Source organism: Filobasidium floriforme (assembly GCF_021052385.1).
Source record: "Filobasidium floriforme strain CBS 6241 chromosome Unknown HD553scaffold_8, whole genome shotgun sequence".
In the NCBI taxonomy this organism is placed as follows: Eukaryota; Fungi; Basidiomycota; class Tremellomycetes; order Filobasidiales; family Filobasidiaceae; genus Filobasidium; species Filobasidium floriforme.
In genome coordinates, this window is record NW_025763629.1 from 852,365 (window position 1) to 868,921 (window position 16,557).

The 16,557-nt window shown below is 52.4% G+C and overlaps 4 protein-coding genes and 1 non-coding gene across 5 annotated transcripts; 2 read left to right on the top strand and 3 right to left on the bottom strand.

Annotated features, from left to right (window-relative positions):
- Window positions 1-176: 176 nt before the first annotated feature.
- On the top strand, window positions 177-3,868 carry HD553DRAFT_220166 (PRP1 splicing factor, N-terminal-domain-containing protein). Its single transcript, XM_046177235.1, has 11 exons — window positions 177-430; window positions 519-559; window positions 632-700; window positions 790-1,437; window positions 1,502-1,593; window positions 1,661-1,761; window positions 1,841-1,967; window positions 2,028-2,613; window positions 2,676-2,934; window positions 3,002-3,646; window positions 3,719-3,868. The coding sequence occupies exons 1-11, from the start codon at window positions 377-379 to the stop codon at window positions 3,860-3,862; spliced, it is 2,766 nt and encodes a 921-aa protein (XP_046037567.1). The 5' UTR covers window positions 177-376; the 3' UTR covers window positions 3,863-3,868.
- Window positions 3,869-3,906: 38 nt separating this feature from the next.
- Window positions 3,907-6,135, bottom strand: HD553DRAFT_369999 (WD40-repeat-containing domain protein; the record flags this gene model as incomplete). The annotated part of the gene is made up of 5 exons (XM_046184161.1): window positions 3,907-4,551; window positions 4,639-4,883; window positions 4,988-5,067; window positions 5,182-5,430; window positions 5,544-6,135. 5 exons carry the CDS (start codon window positions 6,133-6,135, stop codon window positions 4,110-4,112), a joined length of 1,608 nt encoding a protein of 535 aa, XP_046037568.1. The 3' UTR covers window positions 3,907-4,109.
- Window positions 6,136-6,373: 238 nt separating this feature from the next.
- Window positions 6,374-7,834, top strand: HD553DRAFT_220202 (mitochondrial ribosomal protein S25-domain-containing protein). The gene is made up of 3 exons (XM_046177236.1): window positions 6,374-6,837; window positions 6,927-7,125; window positions 7,206-7,834. Exons 1-3 carry the CDS (start codon window positions 6,416-6,418, stop codon window positions 7,692-7,694), a joined length of 1,110 nt encoding a protein of 369 aa, XP_046037569.1. The 5' UTR covers window positions 6,374-6,415; the 3' UTR covers window positions 7,695-7,834.
- Window positions 7,835-9,566: 1,732 nt separating this feature from the next.
- On the bottom strand, window positions 9,567-9,651 carry HD553DRAFT_t41. Its single transcript has one exon. It is a non-coding gene; the product is annotated as a tRNA-Ala (tRNA).
- A 160-nt stretch (window positions 9,652-9,811) lies between these two features.
- On the bottom strand, window positions 9,812-11,260 carry HD553DRAFT_309843 (putative ubiquinone biosynthesis methyltransferase). The gene is made up of 4 exons (XM_046179760.1): window positions 10,587-11,260; window positions 10,282-10,489; window positions 10,049-10,177; window positions 9,812-9,960 (listed from the first exon to the last, which is right to left on the bottom strand). The coding sequence occupies exons 1-4, from the start codon at window positions 11,182-11,184 to the stop codon at window positions 9,852-9,854; spliced, it is 1,044 nt and encodes a 347-aa protein (XP_046037570.1). The 5' UTR covers window positions 11,185-11,260; the 3' UTR covers window positions 9,812-9,851.
- Between the last annotated feature and the right edge of the window lie 5,297 nt (window positions 11,261-16,557).

A 16,557-nucleotide genomic window follows, 5' to 3' on the forward strand; every position in this document is an offset into this window, starting at 1 on the left:
AGGTATGTACAAGTTGTTGAATGTCTTGAATGACGGGTGAGGGCAGGGTGCAGCTCATACACGGACATGCGATGATAATCTGATGTCCGCTCGCTTTCATCTCAGCTTGAGGGCATTCAGTATGCAAGATGATGTTCGATGTTCTGGTATTCGACAACGCTAGTCGTGCTCGGTCCCCTCTACAGGTCTACATTTTGATAATACTACAGGAGCGAAGAGTGGTAGCCTGTATCTCACAGCCAGCGGGGCCTTCGAAGATCCGACCCGACCTATCAAGCACGACGAGCTCGCAAAAAGCATCTCGCACTCCCGGTCACAAAAGGACTTCGGTCTTCCCCGCCACCCTTGCCCTCCCATCAACTAGGTTTAGTCCAAGATGTCTTTGCGTGCGGGGTTGAACCAGAATAAGGACAAGTATGCGTTCTTGCACGTAAGTTCAGCGTTATCCTTGTTATCGTGGGGATCGTCAAAGAGCTGATAAGTTATTGGATGTTCTGCGTTGCTATATGATGTGATAGTTGGCGGCTCCTGCTAGTTATGTAGCTGGTCTCGGTCGAGGGTGAGTTTGAGTCTACGGGTAGGGAAAATATAGCAAAGAACTTGGAGCTAATGTATCTGGGGCATTCTTTAGAGCTTCTGGATTTACGACTCGATCGGATATCGGACCTGCTCGAGAAGGACCAAGTGCTGAAGCTATCGCGTGAGTCTCTGAAACTGACCAGCATCCCGCCGCCGTAAGATAATATCGAGCTCACTTGTTCCGCTCGTCCTTATCTTTCCGCATTACAGCGAAGCCAAAGCGAAACGAGGAGAAGAAGAGGAAGAAGCCTTTGGAGATCCGGACGACGAGAGCAACCTCTTTGCAGGAACAGTCTACGAAGCCGACGATGCCGAAGCCGATGCCATCTGGGACTCGGTGGAATCGCACATGGAAGGCAGAAGAAAAGCACGGAGAGAAGCTATCGAAGCGGAGGAGCTGGCCAAGGAAAGGGCGACGAACGTGAAATTGGACGTCAAGTTTGCAGACTTGAAAAGAGGGTTGAGCGATGTGACGGATAACGAGTGGGAGAACTTACCCGAGGTGGGGGATCTTACTAGGAGGAGGAGAAAGGCGAACTTGAGGATGGCGGAGAATGGGAATGGGAAATCCTACGCCGTCTCGGATACCATCCTAGCCGGGGCCGTTGCGCAGAACGCGACGGTGAACGAACTCGACGAGAAACAAATGTCAGGGGAAGGGTTTAATACCCCCGCTCTGATCCAGGGGACGGAGACGGATCTGGTGGGGATCGGACAGGCGAGAGATAGGGTCTTGTCATTGCAACTGGATCAGGCGTCCAAGGATGCTTCGGCCAGTGGGTTGAGCTCGACGGTGGACCCTAGGGGGTATATGACGGCCTTGAACAGTCAGGTGTTGCAGAGTGATGCTCAGATCGGGTGAGTCCTGCCCTTGATACGAGGAAATAGAACAGCTACTGACAATGAGCGGTCTCGAATCTAGTGATATCAAGCGGGCGAGACAGTTGCTGGACTCGGTCATCAAGAGCAACCCGAAACACGCACCCGGTTGGATTGCTGCAGCCTCGCTCGAAGGTGAGTCTTCGACTAGACGCCTCATTCGTGCACACGAGCTGATAGAGTCTTTGCTTGATTCCGGTAGTCCATGCAAAGAAGATGGTTGCTGCGCGGAGGATCATCGCTCAGGGTTGTGAGCAGTGTCCGAAGAATGAGGATATCTGGTTCCACGCTGCCGAGCTCAATGTAAGCCGGAATTTGCGTCTACACAGCTTTGCGACATTGACAATGGGAGGCTGATCGAGCCGTTACTCGTCCTTGTCAGACGCCGGAGAACGCCAAGGTCATCCTTGCCAAGGCGGTACAACACTTGCCGCAGTCTGTCAAGATTTGGCTGAAGGCTTCCGACCTGGAGATCGATGTCAAGGCGAAGAAGCGAGTACTGAGAAAAGGTGAGCATCGTCGGTATCATAATACAGCTAGGATGGAAGAGCTGATTCGCGCAAATGTAGCTCTCGAATACATTCCCAACTCGGTCAAGCTCTGGAAAGAGGTTGTCAACCTGGAGGACGACCCTGATGACGCTCGTATCTTGCTGGGTCGAGCCGTCGAGGTCATTCCTCAATCGGTCGAGCTCTGGTTGACGCTGGCCAGGCTGGAAACGCCAGAAAACGCGCAAAAGGTTCTCAACAGGGCCCACAAGATGATCCCTACGAGTCACGAGATCTGGATCGCAGGAGGACGTTTGCGAGAACAGGACGGAAGCAAGGAGACGGTCGATAAGCTGATCGCATTGGCGGTCAAGAGTCTGACGAAGCACAACGTCATCATGACCCGAGAACAATGGATGAAGGAAGCAGAAAAATGCGAGACGGAGGGAAGTCCGGCAACCGCCCAGGCAATCTTGAAGGCTACTCTGCACCTCGACGTTGAGGAGGAAGACAGGCAGGCCGTATGGCTGGATGACGCTGAGAGTGCGACGGGCCGAGGGTTCATCGAATGCGCCCGAGGGATCTATGCCTACACAATTCAGGTCTTTCCCACGAAAAAGGCTGTTTGGAGAGCAGCTGCCGATTTCGAAAAGGAGCATGGAACACCGTGAGTATCGAGCTGGCTAGTTCTGCAATGACGATTTGCTCAAAAGTATTACTGTGCATCAGGGAGGCGCTGCAAGAGCTCCTTGCAAAGGCCGTCGAGTACTGTCCTCGAGCAGAGGTGCTGTGGCTTATGGCTGCCAAAGAAAAGTGGCTGGCCGGAGATATAGGCGGAGCCAGGGATGTCCTTACGCGAGCGTTCGAGCAGAACCCCGACAGCGAGTCTATCTGGTTGGCGGCCGCCAAGCTCGCTGCCGAGACCGGGCAGATGGAAGCCGCTATGCAAGTGTTGGAGAAGGCTAGGACAGAGGCCGATACCGATAGGGTGAGCAGAGGGCGTTTGCCCGTGTATTCTAGGAAGCAGGAGCTAACGATCCGCATTGACGTCGCAGATCTGGATGAAATCTGCTCATCTACTACGCCAGCTAGGCAAGCCGGACGAAGCTATCAAAACGCTGGACGAGGCCATCGTCAAGTTTAGCCACTTTGACAAGCTGTACATGATGAAGGGACAGATCAACGAGGACAAGGACAACATTCCGGGCGCACGAGAGGCGTACAGCAAGGGTGTCAAGGCTTGCCCCAAGTCGATCCCGCTTTGGATCCTGTCATCGAGGTTGGAAGAAAAGGCCGGCATCACGATCAAGGCCCGAGCACTGCTCGAGAAGGCTCGAATGCAAAACCCCAAGAGCGAAGAGCTCTGGGCAGAATCGATCAAGGTGGAAGAGCGAGCGGGAAGTGCCGGACAAGCCAAGACTATGCTGGCTCGAGCGCAACAGGATTGCCCCGTCTCTGGTATCCTGTGGAACATGGCCATCTGGATGGAGCCCGGTTCCGGTCGAAAAGGCAAGTCGGTCGATGCCATCAAAAAGTCGAGCGAACACCCGATCGTCATTTGCGCGATTGGCCGATTGTTCTGGGCCGAGCGCAAGATCGAGAAGGCGAGACTGTGGCTGGGTCGAGCTGTCAATGCGGACAAGGATAACGGAGATTTGTGGGCCTGGTGGCTGAAGTTTGAGCGTCAGCATGGGGAGAAGGTCTGTCGGTCCTGTCCCTATGATTCAACGATGGACACCGAGGCTCATCCAATCTGACGTTGTTTTGAACAGGAACGCCAAGACGAGGTGATAACCAAATGCGCAGCGGCCGAACCTAAACACGGCCAACTCTGGCCGAGCATTTCCAAGGATATGAAGAATGTAGGCAAGACGACGACCGAGATCCTTGAACTTGTAACAAGCGAGATCCGATAGTCGCCCGGGTCGTCAATGCAAGTCATAGATTGATAAATGATAAACCAGAGCGTAAACCGCTTGCTCGACGGGAAAATGTGCAAATGGAGCAAAAATATCCTCATGTGCGCAGAAAAGATGCTCGTATGCGCACAAGAATGCGCGAATTAGGTGAAAAGATGCTTGAATACGTCGCGTGATGCGCAAAGTTGCCTTATTTATTGCAGACGAAAAAGTGATCCTTTTTGCCATCTTGGTACAGGTCAGTCTACTCCTCTTCCACTTCGTCTTCAAGCTCTTCTTCCTCCTCGTCCTCTTCCTCTTGCTCCACTTCGTCCTCGTCCATCCCATCCACCTCTGCACCATCATCCCCGTTCCCGTCCTCGTCATCGCCACCATCGTCGTCCTTGAACCTCAGCTGTGCGCCTGAACCAGGCTCCTCCTTCTTGACCTGTTCAGCCTTGACATCTGCCTCCTGCTTGATCTGCTTGACTGTCCGCTTGACCTCGGCAACGCGGCAACAGACCAGCCGGCTCCCTGCCGTATCATAACTCGCCATGGGCTCGATCTCTTGATCCGTTGATGAGATCTTGAAGATGGCAGTGACGTCGTGCACGTTCATCTTGCCGTCGGAGGAAACGGTGACGATTATGGGTAAGGGAGAGTGTGGGGAAGGTCGTTTTGTAATCAAAAAGTCGACGTTCTTTACCCTGTCGTAATTATGATGCACGCCACGTTGACCAAAGCGTTAGGAATTTATCAACGCGGTCGATTAGACCTGGACCACCCCAACTTACCTGTTAGAATGCCCCCCAAAGATCCCCTTTAACACGCACACCTCGCCCGCGCCCTCGCCCTCACCCTCGCCGTCTACCTGCTCGGCCCGATCTTCCTTCAACTCCCACGTATAGACCTTGCCATCCTCAGTTCCCGTGAAAAGCAGCTCGACGTCTTCCCCTTCGGGCGAGGTGACGGATCCGAATCGGATATCGTGCAGGCGTTTTCGTTTCGGGTGGGTCAGGGTAGCTACTTTTTTCATGCCCTGAGTGGCGAGCGAAAGCAAATGTAGGAGAATAGGGGCAGTCGTTAGTGAATCGTGATTGTCGATATTGAAATTCAGTCGAATGAAAGCATGGCGTTACTCACAATGGTGTAGATCTCGATCCCGCCGTACCCGAGGATGGCAAACGTCTTGCCCGATTTCGAGAATCGGACCAGCTCCGCCTCTAAAGCGAGGATGGGTTCCACGACATAGACCGACCAACAGAGTCAAGAGCAAATCGTCCTATCAGCCTTTGATTCTTCTCAAACCGAAACCCCGCAGAATGAGGCACGCGCACCAAACCCTAAACCCAGACTACTAGCCCCCCGACCTCTCATCAAATCCCACATCCTCAACGTCCCGTCTTTCCCCACGCTCAACGCTACTTTCCCACTAGGATGCACGTCTACAGAGTTGACACGCCCAGTGTGGCCTTTGAGCGTCCGGAGGGGTACCCAGTCTCGGGTCCTGAAGACTGTGATGGTGGCATCTTCCGAGGTTGAGAGGAGGTGGGAGGGTGAGGGGAATGTTAGGGAGGTGATGGTGCCTAGGAGATGAGAAGAAAAGAGATTGGGAATCGGTTTACGGTCAGCGAGATGTGGATGTTTTATATGAACGAGACGTGTAGCGAAGGAGCGATGATCGAAAGCCTGGACTGACCGACGTGCTGATTAAGCATCCCGATCTCCTTTCTCCGTCTGAGATCCCAGACCTTGATATACTCATCATCGCTCCCCGTGACCAACCACTTCGCTCCCTGGCTGACCGACAAGGATTTTATACAAGCCAAATGCGCGGGGAAGATGAAACTGGGGACCAGCTTCAGTTCGGGTCCGGCCCCGGTATCGTGCGTCCCGTCCTCGTTGAGCGGGGAGATGAAGGTACCTTCGATCCCGTAGAGGTTCTTTTCGTATGAACCGGCGATGATGATGAAATCCGCTGAAGAGGTGCCGGATGTGGTGGACGAGACGGATTGTTCGAAGGCGGTCTGGAAATCGCCGTCTTCCTCTTTGACGATGATCGGTTTTACGTCTTCCTCCTCATCTTCGTCTTCTTCCACCTCGCTCTCGGGTTCAACAACGTCCTTGCCCTTGCCCTTGACGTCTTTCGCTTTTCTGGGAACGCTCAAGACGTTCGGTCTCGATTGGCCGTCCTCGTAAGTCACCTGAACTTGAGGACGTTTGACCTTGTTCTTTTTCGCCAGCGGGTTCGCCCGGCCGGATGGTTTCGGGGTCGATTTGGATTTAGGCATGGTTACAACTCTTCACTGTTTCGGGTGCTGGGGTGGCGGGTTGTCGCGAAGAGATGGGAGGAAAGTACGGGGGGGTGGTGGTTTGTATATAAAGTCGTTACCCCCTGAACTTGTCGAAATCTCAGAAGATCACGTGACTCATTTGTCACTTTCGAGGAGAGGTCGAGGGGGAGAAACAAGTCGGAAGATACAACTTGCAACTTGGATTTTTATCGACCTCGACTTTCCTCTCTTCACATCGTACGATACCACACAGACTCATCCGGACTCACCCGCTACGATGGTCAGGAAGTTGGCTACTCAGGTCCCACAGGCGGTCACCCGTCTCCTCCAAGCCCAGACCATCACCCCTCCCGTCTGGTACCAAGCCTACCTCGAACACCCTCCTCAACCCTTACCTCCCCGTCGATTGGCTCCTGTCGACCTCTCCCTCTTCAACCGATCCTCGTCATCACCAGAAAAGAAGGATACCAACGTCACTCATAGGGCTAAACGGGCCAAGACGCCTAAACTCAAAGTACCGGAGTTGAGGTTCCAGGAAGATGAGATCAGGCGGAGGTTCTTTATGGATTTCCCGTTCGAGGCTCTCAGGCCTGTTAGTTTGATTGAGGGGCAGACGATCGATGAGGCGAGACCGGGATTGGTAGAAGGGGAACAGTGGACAGAGTTGAGGCAGAGGGGAGAGGTGCCTACCGTCGAAGAGTGAGTCTTTGCGCCCCGCCATGCGACCTCACCCCACCCACAATCTTCATCCATCACCCATCTAACCACCCAATTGTCTTACCTTGTAGTACCATCGCTTTTACCATAAACCTCCACAACTTCCACTCCCAGACCCTCTCTCAAGCGTACCAGATCGCTACGAGGGAGTTTATCAAGCTCAGGGCGATCAACGAGATTGCCAACTTTGCCGCAGAGGAAGAGGCGTTTGCTTATTCCGCTTCTTCGGGGGAGGGCAAGGGAGCGGAAGGGTCGTCGAGGAAAGCTTTTGTGAGTCAATTTTTTTTTTCTCTGCTTGGGCCGTGGATCTGGTCTTGTCTAAATCGGACGTAATACGTAACGCACGATAGGACCGATTCTTCGACCTGGAAACTCGTGCGCTCCGGACCAACTACACTACCGACAACACCCCTTCTTCCACCTCTCCTTCCACTTCCACTTCCACAGCCACCAGTCCCTCTTCCACCTCAACTTCTGCCCAACTCCCAAGCCGATTCCTCTTCGGCCCCAACCTTCCCAAACGTCGCGCTTGGCACCCTTCCCTCCCGGCCCAAGCTACGTCCTATGGGAAAGCTCAGGGGGAAGATGTGGATAGTCATGGGATGCCGATGCCGTATTCGGATGGGTTGAATTATGTGATGAAGTGGCAGGGGTTGAAGGTGAAGGCGGGGAGGAAGGGCAAGGTTGGAGGTGAGGGTGCGGGTGCGGATGCGGATGCGATGGTAGAAGGCAAGGCCGACGAGGGGAGTGTCGTGGGCGAGGGGAAGGCGCAGGAAGAGCCCTTGGTCGAGGTCAAGGAGGATGTCAAGGAGGAGCAGCCGGTACATGTACAAGCATAAGCAGTGAGGGTTATTTCGATAAATACGCATATATACATCATCGAGTTCGTATGTCCCTGGCCAAGATGAGAGTTTTGTTATGGTCATGACCGATCAGAAGACTAGAGCCACGTGCCTAGGCTGGTGATAATCAAAGACAGCTTTTCAACTTCTAGCTCCTCGACTCTGGTGCGACCCAACAGGGATTGGAAAGCGAAGACTGATATGCCTATAGGAGCTGTCGGTCTGATTTCGACCGTATCTCAGCGTGCGGCTACCGAACAACTGGCGGCGTGCCTGGATGGCGCTTCGTGATCGAGTGACAAAGATCCGTACCCCTTCGGGTTGATCCACAATGTCGAGATCATGGGAAAGGAAGGGGGGGTAGGATTCGATGAAATGGAAGCTAAACATGAATCTGACCGACTCGGTCAAATTTTCACGGTACGGTGTACAAGCCGATCGACGTAGAGTAAGAGCCGGACTAGACGATCGTCGTCCCCCTTGCTCGTACCTCTGACGCTGAGGAGGGATATACGCTTGATAGTAGCTCTCTCCGCGATAATCGCCAAGCTACCTCCTGGCTTGAGCGATATGAAACGAGTTGTTTCGGTGTTCGTGCCTGTGATGTTTTCTTTGAAGCAGGGAAATCGAGGGCGCCATACACAATTTTCATCTATACTCGACCTTGCAGTTTGTGATCGGGTCTGTCCAGAAGCCTCGCTTGTCAGCGTATATCTCTACCAGATATTTGCGCAATTAGAAGAGCACATTCTGAGGACAATACATGGGCAATGCAGACAAATTGACAGCCTCAGTACTGAACCACTGAGATTGGAAGGGGCTAAGTTCGCTGAGATCGAGAATGTTTGCGAACACATGCTCAGATCCTCAGCTGTTGGCATGAATGAAGTGAAACGATTGACCAGCATTACGAAAACGCCCACCAGCCAGAACGACGCCTTGACTGGCAGAAAGCCGGCTAACAACGCTTCTTCGAGGGAAATCAAGTCAACGACGCTTCTTACCGTAAAAGGGGACTGGCCTCAGTCGCCAAAAGACGTCAAACCTCGCAACTAAGCTGCTTTTATTGTAATTCCTGTCCTGCCCATGATCATGCACAACAAACCTACCAAACTCAAGATTCGCAAGACGAAATGCCACGGATCTTATAGTAAGGTTCCGAAACGTGTTCCTATCAGGGAAGAGCCGATGGGCTCAGTCAAGAAGACTTGCACGCACGACCGAATATAGCTAAATGCACGCCACTCGCGCCGGCTTGGATCGATGTCGCGACAATCCAGCACGAATCGATGATATATATATCAAGCGTGCTTGCGCTGGTCGCTGCAAAAGCGCGATTGGATATATAATTGTGGCTTGGAAACAATGAACGTAATTATGTACATGGGTCGATGCTCCGTAAGATGCTACTGCCAACGTGGATTCATGAGCGCGCATTGCGCAAAGAGCTTTCGTGAATGTTAAAATTCACGTGCATGGCATCTACCTGCCTAGTAGTTTTTTTGCCTTTCCGAGGATAGCCATTACACTGATGCGATGGACACAACAGCGGCGTAATTCCTTCCAGTAAATGGAGCTAGTGTAATATCTCAACGGGGATTCCCGTCGTTGCCGAATCAGCGCGTGTTCACGAGATGGATTCCTGGAACTCCGGGTAAGCGCGTCCAGACGTGTTTCACGTTGAGTCTATCATAACGGAGGCAGTGAGATAATGTGCTTAAGAGACATTGCACCATACATATTCCGCAAATTTATGTTAGCAAAACAAGGTACAATTTGGTAAACGGCCAGGAAGTGCAGCCTGACTGAGGAGCCAAAATGTGACAATCCAGATGTGTCACCCAAACCTCGAAAAAGAACAAAAAGCTATGGAGAAATGGCGAATCGAACGCCAGACCTTTCCAAGATAAGCTGAGATGCTAATGGAATGTTATACCAACTAAACCATATCCCCATTTGATGTTTGATACATTGAAATGTTTTCCATCAATTGTGTTGGCTGGCTCCGTCTCAATATCTTGATTCGCCTTGGCATCTCTCTCCGACACCTCGCTACGTCCTACCGGTTATGACGTCGACAGATAGAGCTTCTTCAAACCTAGAGGTAGAGTACTGTTCCCCAACAACATCTCATATGATATACAAGCTGGCGCATCAAGCCTTGACGCCCCGCCAGAAAGTACAGATCCCGTTCGTGTAATCCGTCCACGCGCCACCCTTTCCTTCCCTAAGTTCACCCGTCTGGAACCCGGCTTCCTGTACGCTGTGTTGACGAAGCAGGACGAGACGTCAAACCGGTCAGCAGGGCTAGATCGGATCGGTGCAGGAAAAGGTGGAGATGCAGTGCTTACAGTCGGGCAAACTCGACCTGCGTGGGGAAACGTTCGATGGATTCGATCAGGTACTGGTAGCTGTCCCGATCACCGGCGAGGAGTTGACCCATCAGGGGGATAAAGTTGAAGGAGTACTGTTTGTACACCCTGGGCGAGCGAAGTTGTCAACGGGGATGCTGTCAGCTTGTTACGTCCTAGTCCGATTAAGGGGAATGCCTGTAAGAGCCAGACCACGTCGGACGGGGACTTACTCTTTGAACAAGGGGTTCTGGACCTTGCCGAACTCCAAGACTCCCAATCGACCACCGGGTTTCAGTACCCGGTGAGCTTCTTTGAGAACAGCCTCGAGTGAGGTACAGTTACGGATCCCAAAGGCGATGGTGTAGATATCGATCGAGTTGTCTTGGATATGTTTGGGGAGGGATTGGGCATTGCCGTGGGTAAAGGAGATTTGAGGTGCTAGAGTAGTTGATCAGGTCAAGGGCGAGGCGGATATGAGGTTAGCTTGTTGTACCTTGTATGCGGATCAGGCGACGGGCACCAAGAGCAGACTCACTGTTGTAGTAGACGGTCTTGGCCACACGTTTCTGACCCTCGTGCAACATCCCCTCGTTCAGATCGACAATCTCCACCTCGACATCCCTGTTCCCGTACTTCTCCCTGGCCTTGTCCAAGATCTTGAGAGCGATATCCCCCGTCCCGCCTGCTACGTCCAAACACTTCAACGTCGGGGTCCAGTTCTCCCACCCGGAGATCGAGCCGGGAATAGATTGATTCACGTTCGAATGCACAGAGGGGGAAAGGCGAGGGACCATGGCGTTGACGAAAGATTCTTTCCATAACCGGTGGATCCCTAGGGACATGGAATCGTTCATCAAGTCGTACTTGGGGGAGACCGAGGTGAAGACGTGCCCGACGAGCGATTCCTTGACCGATTGGGGCACGGTCTTGAACCCGAAATGCGTCGTCGGGCCATCACCATTTGTACTGCTGGGAGATGAAGGAGGTGGTGTTGAGGAGTTGAGAGGGTTGTAAGGGTTGGGTTTGGACGAGGTCGAGTTGCACCTCGAACAGGCGGGGGCGAGGTTGGGGGTAGCTCTCGACCGGGTGGCTACTCGGCCGAACGCCGTGCGAGTGGATGATACGGCGGACATATTTTGGAAGATCTTACTACCGAGTGTTAAAGATTGTAATCTTGGTCCTGGAATCAGCAAGTGTCCTTGATCAGGATTCGCCTAGCTGATTCAAAAGTATCGTTCGTTCGGTCGATCGCTCTCCGACTTTTGCTCGAGCACGTCAAATCGCATAAGATACATGTTGAGAGGTGGACATGAGGGTGTTCTCTATGTCCGCGCCGCTAGTCGCTATATATAAAGGTCGCTATGACAGGTCGCTGTTACATTGTACTACCTTACTTTATTGATATCAAGTCTCTTCGTTCAACAGGTTATGAGCCCAGGTTTGTGACCATTACGACCTAGTTACAAGCCCTAGACGATCTAGATATACAGGTTCGTCGACGTCGCCAGCGACTCGAACGTATCAAGCGAACGACCTTCACAAATCGACATGGAATCACTTTCGGGAGCGAAGGTGCCGACTCTGGTCGGACAAGACAATTACTTTGTCTGGAGGAATGCAGTGAAAGACGCCTTACTGGCGATTGGTGCACTGCATGTCATCAGTGACGAAGCGCCGGAAAAGCCGGAGCGACCGGTCGTCACAGTCGATGGAGAAGGTACTAAGATTGCGCCGACATCCGCGGAGATGTCGCTGTATATCGAGGATCTCAAGGAATGGAAAGACTTCAAGAACAAAGACTCCAAAGCGAGAGGACTTATTGGACTGACTGTCTCTGACGGTTTGCGACTCGAAATTAGCGGTGTCGACACGGCGAAAAAGCTGTGGATGACCCTTGAGCAGTTGCATCAACTCGACGACGGTGAATATCGGGCTGACATTGGCCGACAGCTAGCAAACATACAGTTGCAAGAGAGCGACGACCCGGACGACTTCCTTGAGAGATTCAATACTCTTCTCCTCAAGGCAATCAATGCGTCGATGTCGCTCACAGAAGAACAGAAGTGTAGCTACTTCTTACAAGCACTTCCGCCAACCTATCGACCGGTTCGTACGGAATGGAAGTCGCTGAAGTCGCGGGTTGCAATAGCGGCAACTGGAAGCGCGACAGCTATCGGAGTTGCCGCGTCGCCAGCAAGCGCGACTTTTGCGGATCTGCGGATCATTTTCAACCAAGAAGTTGCGGAAAGAAAGCGCGAGCGCGAGAGAGCTGGTTCCGCGCTAATGTTTAGCGCTAAGCGAACGAACACGCGTAAGCAAGTCGATCGGTCGACTACGTGCTGGAACTGTGGCAAATCAGGTCACAGATCGAACGAGTGTCGCTCTGGGAAGAAGGGGGATGGATATACTTTCAAACCAAAGCGACCTCAAGGAAGTGGTAACCACAATGGCCAGAAGTGGAAAAAGTCTTTCAATAACAGGTCGCGAGAGAAACCATCGAACAATGGACCAAGTGCGCACGACTTGGCTGCTTTGCTCGGTCAAAGCGACCTGGTTGGGGCGATTCTTCAAAATGACACGACCGACCTTGAGATTCAAGGCTCAGTCATGGCCAGTATCGCCAAGACTTCCAACAGCATTGTTTTCCTTATCGATTTAGGCGCTACTGAGCATATCTGCAATGACAAGAGCGCATTTGCGAAGATCGACCGTATGTCGATGCCAAAGACTTTCGACACCGCTGGAGGACCTGTCGAGGCGACCGAAGCGGGAATTGTCAAGCTGGTGACTAACAAGGCGACGATGTCGCATGTACTCTTCGGAGGGGTACATTATCTCAAGGAGTCGCCAGCGAATCTGCTGTCGCAAGGACTGCTTATCGACAGGGGATGGGACATGTCGATCACCAAGACAGGTGGTACTATGTCAAAGCAAGGTACGACTATTCAAATCTACCCTGCAGGAGCAAATGGTCGCTTGCGAGCTATCATTCTACCTCTGGCGAACGGTCGCAAGGCGAAGACTGACACCACTAGTCAGTTGAATGACTCGACCGCCTATGTCGCTGTGCAAAGCACAGACTCGCTGCGCAATTGGCATCGCCGTTTGGGACACATGGGCATCTCTACTATCCAGAAATTGGATGACGACAAGTACCTGGATATCACTGACAAGAAGGAGAGCGACTTCAAGATGGTGGACTGCGACGTGTGCGCCAAGGCCAAAACAGCGCGGCTTCCCTTTGGCGACGCACCTGTTCAAGCAAGCGAACCTTTGGAAATCCTTCACAGTGATCTTGCAGGACCATTGAAACCATCGACAAAGGGTAACATCTACTACATGACATTGATTGATGACAAGACCAAGTATGCAGTCGCCGTCGCGATGCCTTCAAAGATGTCGTACAATGTCGTCGAAGCAATGAAGATCAACTTTCCTATCCTGGAGAAGGCTTTCAAGAAGTCTATACGAGTCGTCAGGACTGACGGAGGCACAGAGTATCTTGGGCTTGTCGCTGACTACCTCAAGAAACAAGGAATCATACATCAAGTGACGACACCTTACACTCCGCAGCTTAATGGTGTCGCTGAGCGTTGGAATCGAACGATCAAGGAAATGGTCGGGTCGATGCTGATTGACAGCGGACTCGACATGTCGTTCTGGGATTACGCACTTAGCTACTCGATTGCAATCTTGAACATGTCGAAGCGAATGGATGGTGTCTCACTCGAGACTTTAGTATCCATCTACAAACCAGTCATTGGGCGACTCCAACCTTTCGGGTCGCACTGCTGGATTAGAGTTCCGCCAGAATCGCGGAACAAGTCAGATCTGACGACACCAAAAGCGCTCGCTGGCCGCTTCCTAGGATTCAATGGACCAAGCTCTGGATATCAAGTCTTGGTCGAATCGCCGGAACGACGCATTTTCCGGAGTCGCGATGTCGTGTTCAAGCGTTCGGAGATTACTGATACTGATGGACCACAGGAAACTCCATCGACCAGACCAGCAAGTCAGCAGGTGACTATACCTCTGGTGACGACAGGATCGGGCGACAGTGATGACACACCTAGAGTCGAAGCCGAAGAAACACAGCATCAGCCACCTGTTCGAGAAGAGCGACAGGTGCAGACTGCTGCAGATCAACTCCCACAAAGCGTAGCTACGACTGTCAACCCGGATCAGGTCGCAGCTTCAGAGGGAGCTCAGACATTGCGGCCGACACCAGTGTCGCAGCCAGCCCCTGGACCACCTAGACGGTCGCCAAGGTTTGTCGAATCAGGGAATCCCGACATCAATGTCTTGATGCACATGGCACGTGTCGAAGTTGAATCCGACTGTTACGGGATCATCACGTGAGTCGACTACCGACACACAGGCTCGATCTACGGACATCAGCATATACCTAAGTCCGGCTCGACGAGGCGAATCCGATTCCCTCGGAGCAGATTCGGTCGCCCCTACTATTCGCCTTCACCATTCACCGAAACAACAGACCTTCCCGACACATATCACAAACAGGTACAGGGACCTCGAGGTACACGACAACTCTACTCAGGACCTCGACAACCTTACCCGACGTACCTAGGGACGAATGAGAACTCAAACTCGCCTTCTCTACCGAATCCGGTTGCTCTCGACAGGATTCGGCTGTTCGCCATCTCGTTCTTCCAGTTTCGCCATCTCTCGCCAATCTTTCTCTTGGGTCTTTTCAGTGTTCGCCAGCCTCGTCTACGTACTCGTCTCCGTATAAATAGCTAGAGGAACTTGACCGAATTCGATAGAGGACGCTCTGTAATAGTTAGAGGTCAAGTTCCGATATCACATTCAATACACGCCTATCTGACTTGTTACAACATCTTCAAGACGTGTTGCGGAGAGGTTACAACTCAAGGACGTCGCTAAGTATCTACGCTTCATCGTTTTACCTTAGACCGAATCTGGTGCCTCACACCGAGTGATCACCTTCCTTATCCATACATCTCTGGATTCGTATCACGCACCCGAACCCGCTTCATCTAAGCGAACTTGCGACATTCTCCCGACTACCTGCGATCGACCTTAAGCACCCTACGCCTTACGACTTAGGACCTATCGCCCATTAGCGACATCCGCCGTAACAGCATATCGGAACTTCTTTATCGCACCTGGTTAGGACAATGTCAGTCTATTCCGAAAACCACGACCTGCCCCCCGAGGAAGAACAGCGGTTCTCTCGAGCCAGGACCGGCTCAATCGAAACGAATCCGGCTCCTAGGGAAACGGACTCTGAACGTATTGGTCGTCTCGAAGAACAAATCCTGGAACTCATGCAGACGATCAGGAAACAAAGAGACGAACTCGCTACACGAGAAGAGATTCCGGCTCCCCTTCCTCGAAGGCAGTTCAACATCTACCCATCCAACCCTCCATCTCTAGCGGGAACTACTATCGACCCTAGAGAACTTCACCGACCTTCGGTAGCTCGGTCCAGGGATCCCTATACTCCTATGAGGGACGTTCCCCTTAGGGAGAACGAAGCGGATCTGCTTGCCAAACGGACCAAGGAACCGAAACCGGCTGATCCACCCACGTTCAAGGGAGACGCCAAGGAGTTAGACGAATTCATCGTTAAACTCAACATGGTCTTCCGACAATTACCTGGACGCTACCCCACTGGAGGATCCAAGATCGATTTCGCTATCGGATTTCTTGGAGGACGAGCTTTTAAAACGGTTTCGTCTTACCTCCAGTTGGATGAAGCGGACCAACCCCTTTTCCTACACGACTACGATGCCTTCAAGAGGTTCTTGAAGCATAACTTCGGGGGCTCCAACGAGAAAGCTGCAGCCCAAGCCGCTTTAGACAAGCTGGTTCAAACCGGATCCGCTTCGTCTTACTTCTCCGAATTCACCCAGTACAGTCCCTTGTGCGGCTTTAACGATGAAGCTCTTATCGCTGCAGCAAAGAAAGGACTGAAGGCCAAGGTGGTGGAACGTCTCGGTATCCTGAACAAACGGATGGAGTTCGCAGACTTCAACGAGTTCAGGAATGAGGCCGTCGACGCGGACAATAGGCTTCACGATGATGGAGTTCTCAACCGAGAAGACGAGAAGCGGAACGCTCGCAAGGATAGCAGGAAGGAACCGAATCCGGTTCGATCCGAGCGAGTTGTCACCGAAAGGACCAAAACCTATGAAAAGGAGGTCGTCAAACCCAGAGGTTCGACTCCTTACCAAAAGGGTCCTATTACCGACGAAGAAAGGAAGAGGCGCCGCGACCTCGACCTTTGCACTTACTGCGGGAAGGCCGGACACTACGCTTCAGCCTGTCCTGTTCTTGCTGGCAGAAATGGAGGAGGTACTCCTAATGTCGAACGAGCTAGAAATGCCACAATCGAAGCAGTTCCGGCTCCCACCTGGGCGAACAAAGCGAATCGAACCGAATGGGTCAAATTTCGCTTCCAGGGGCAAGATCCTCTCATTACGGTGGACTTCCATGCAGGGGCATCTTCTTTCACGACAGAC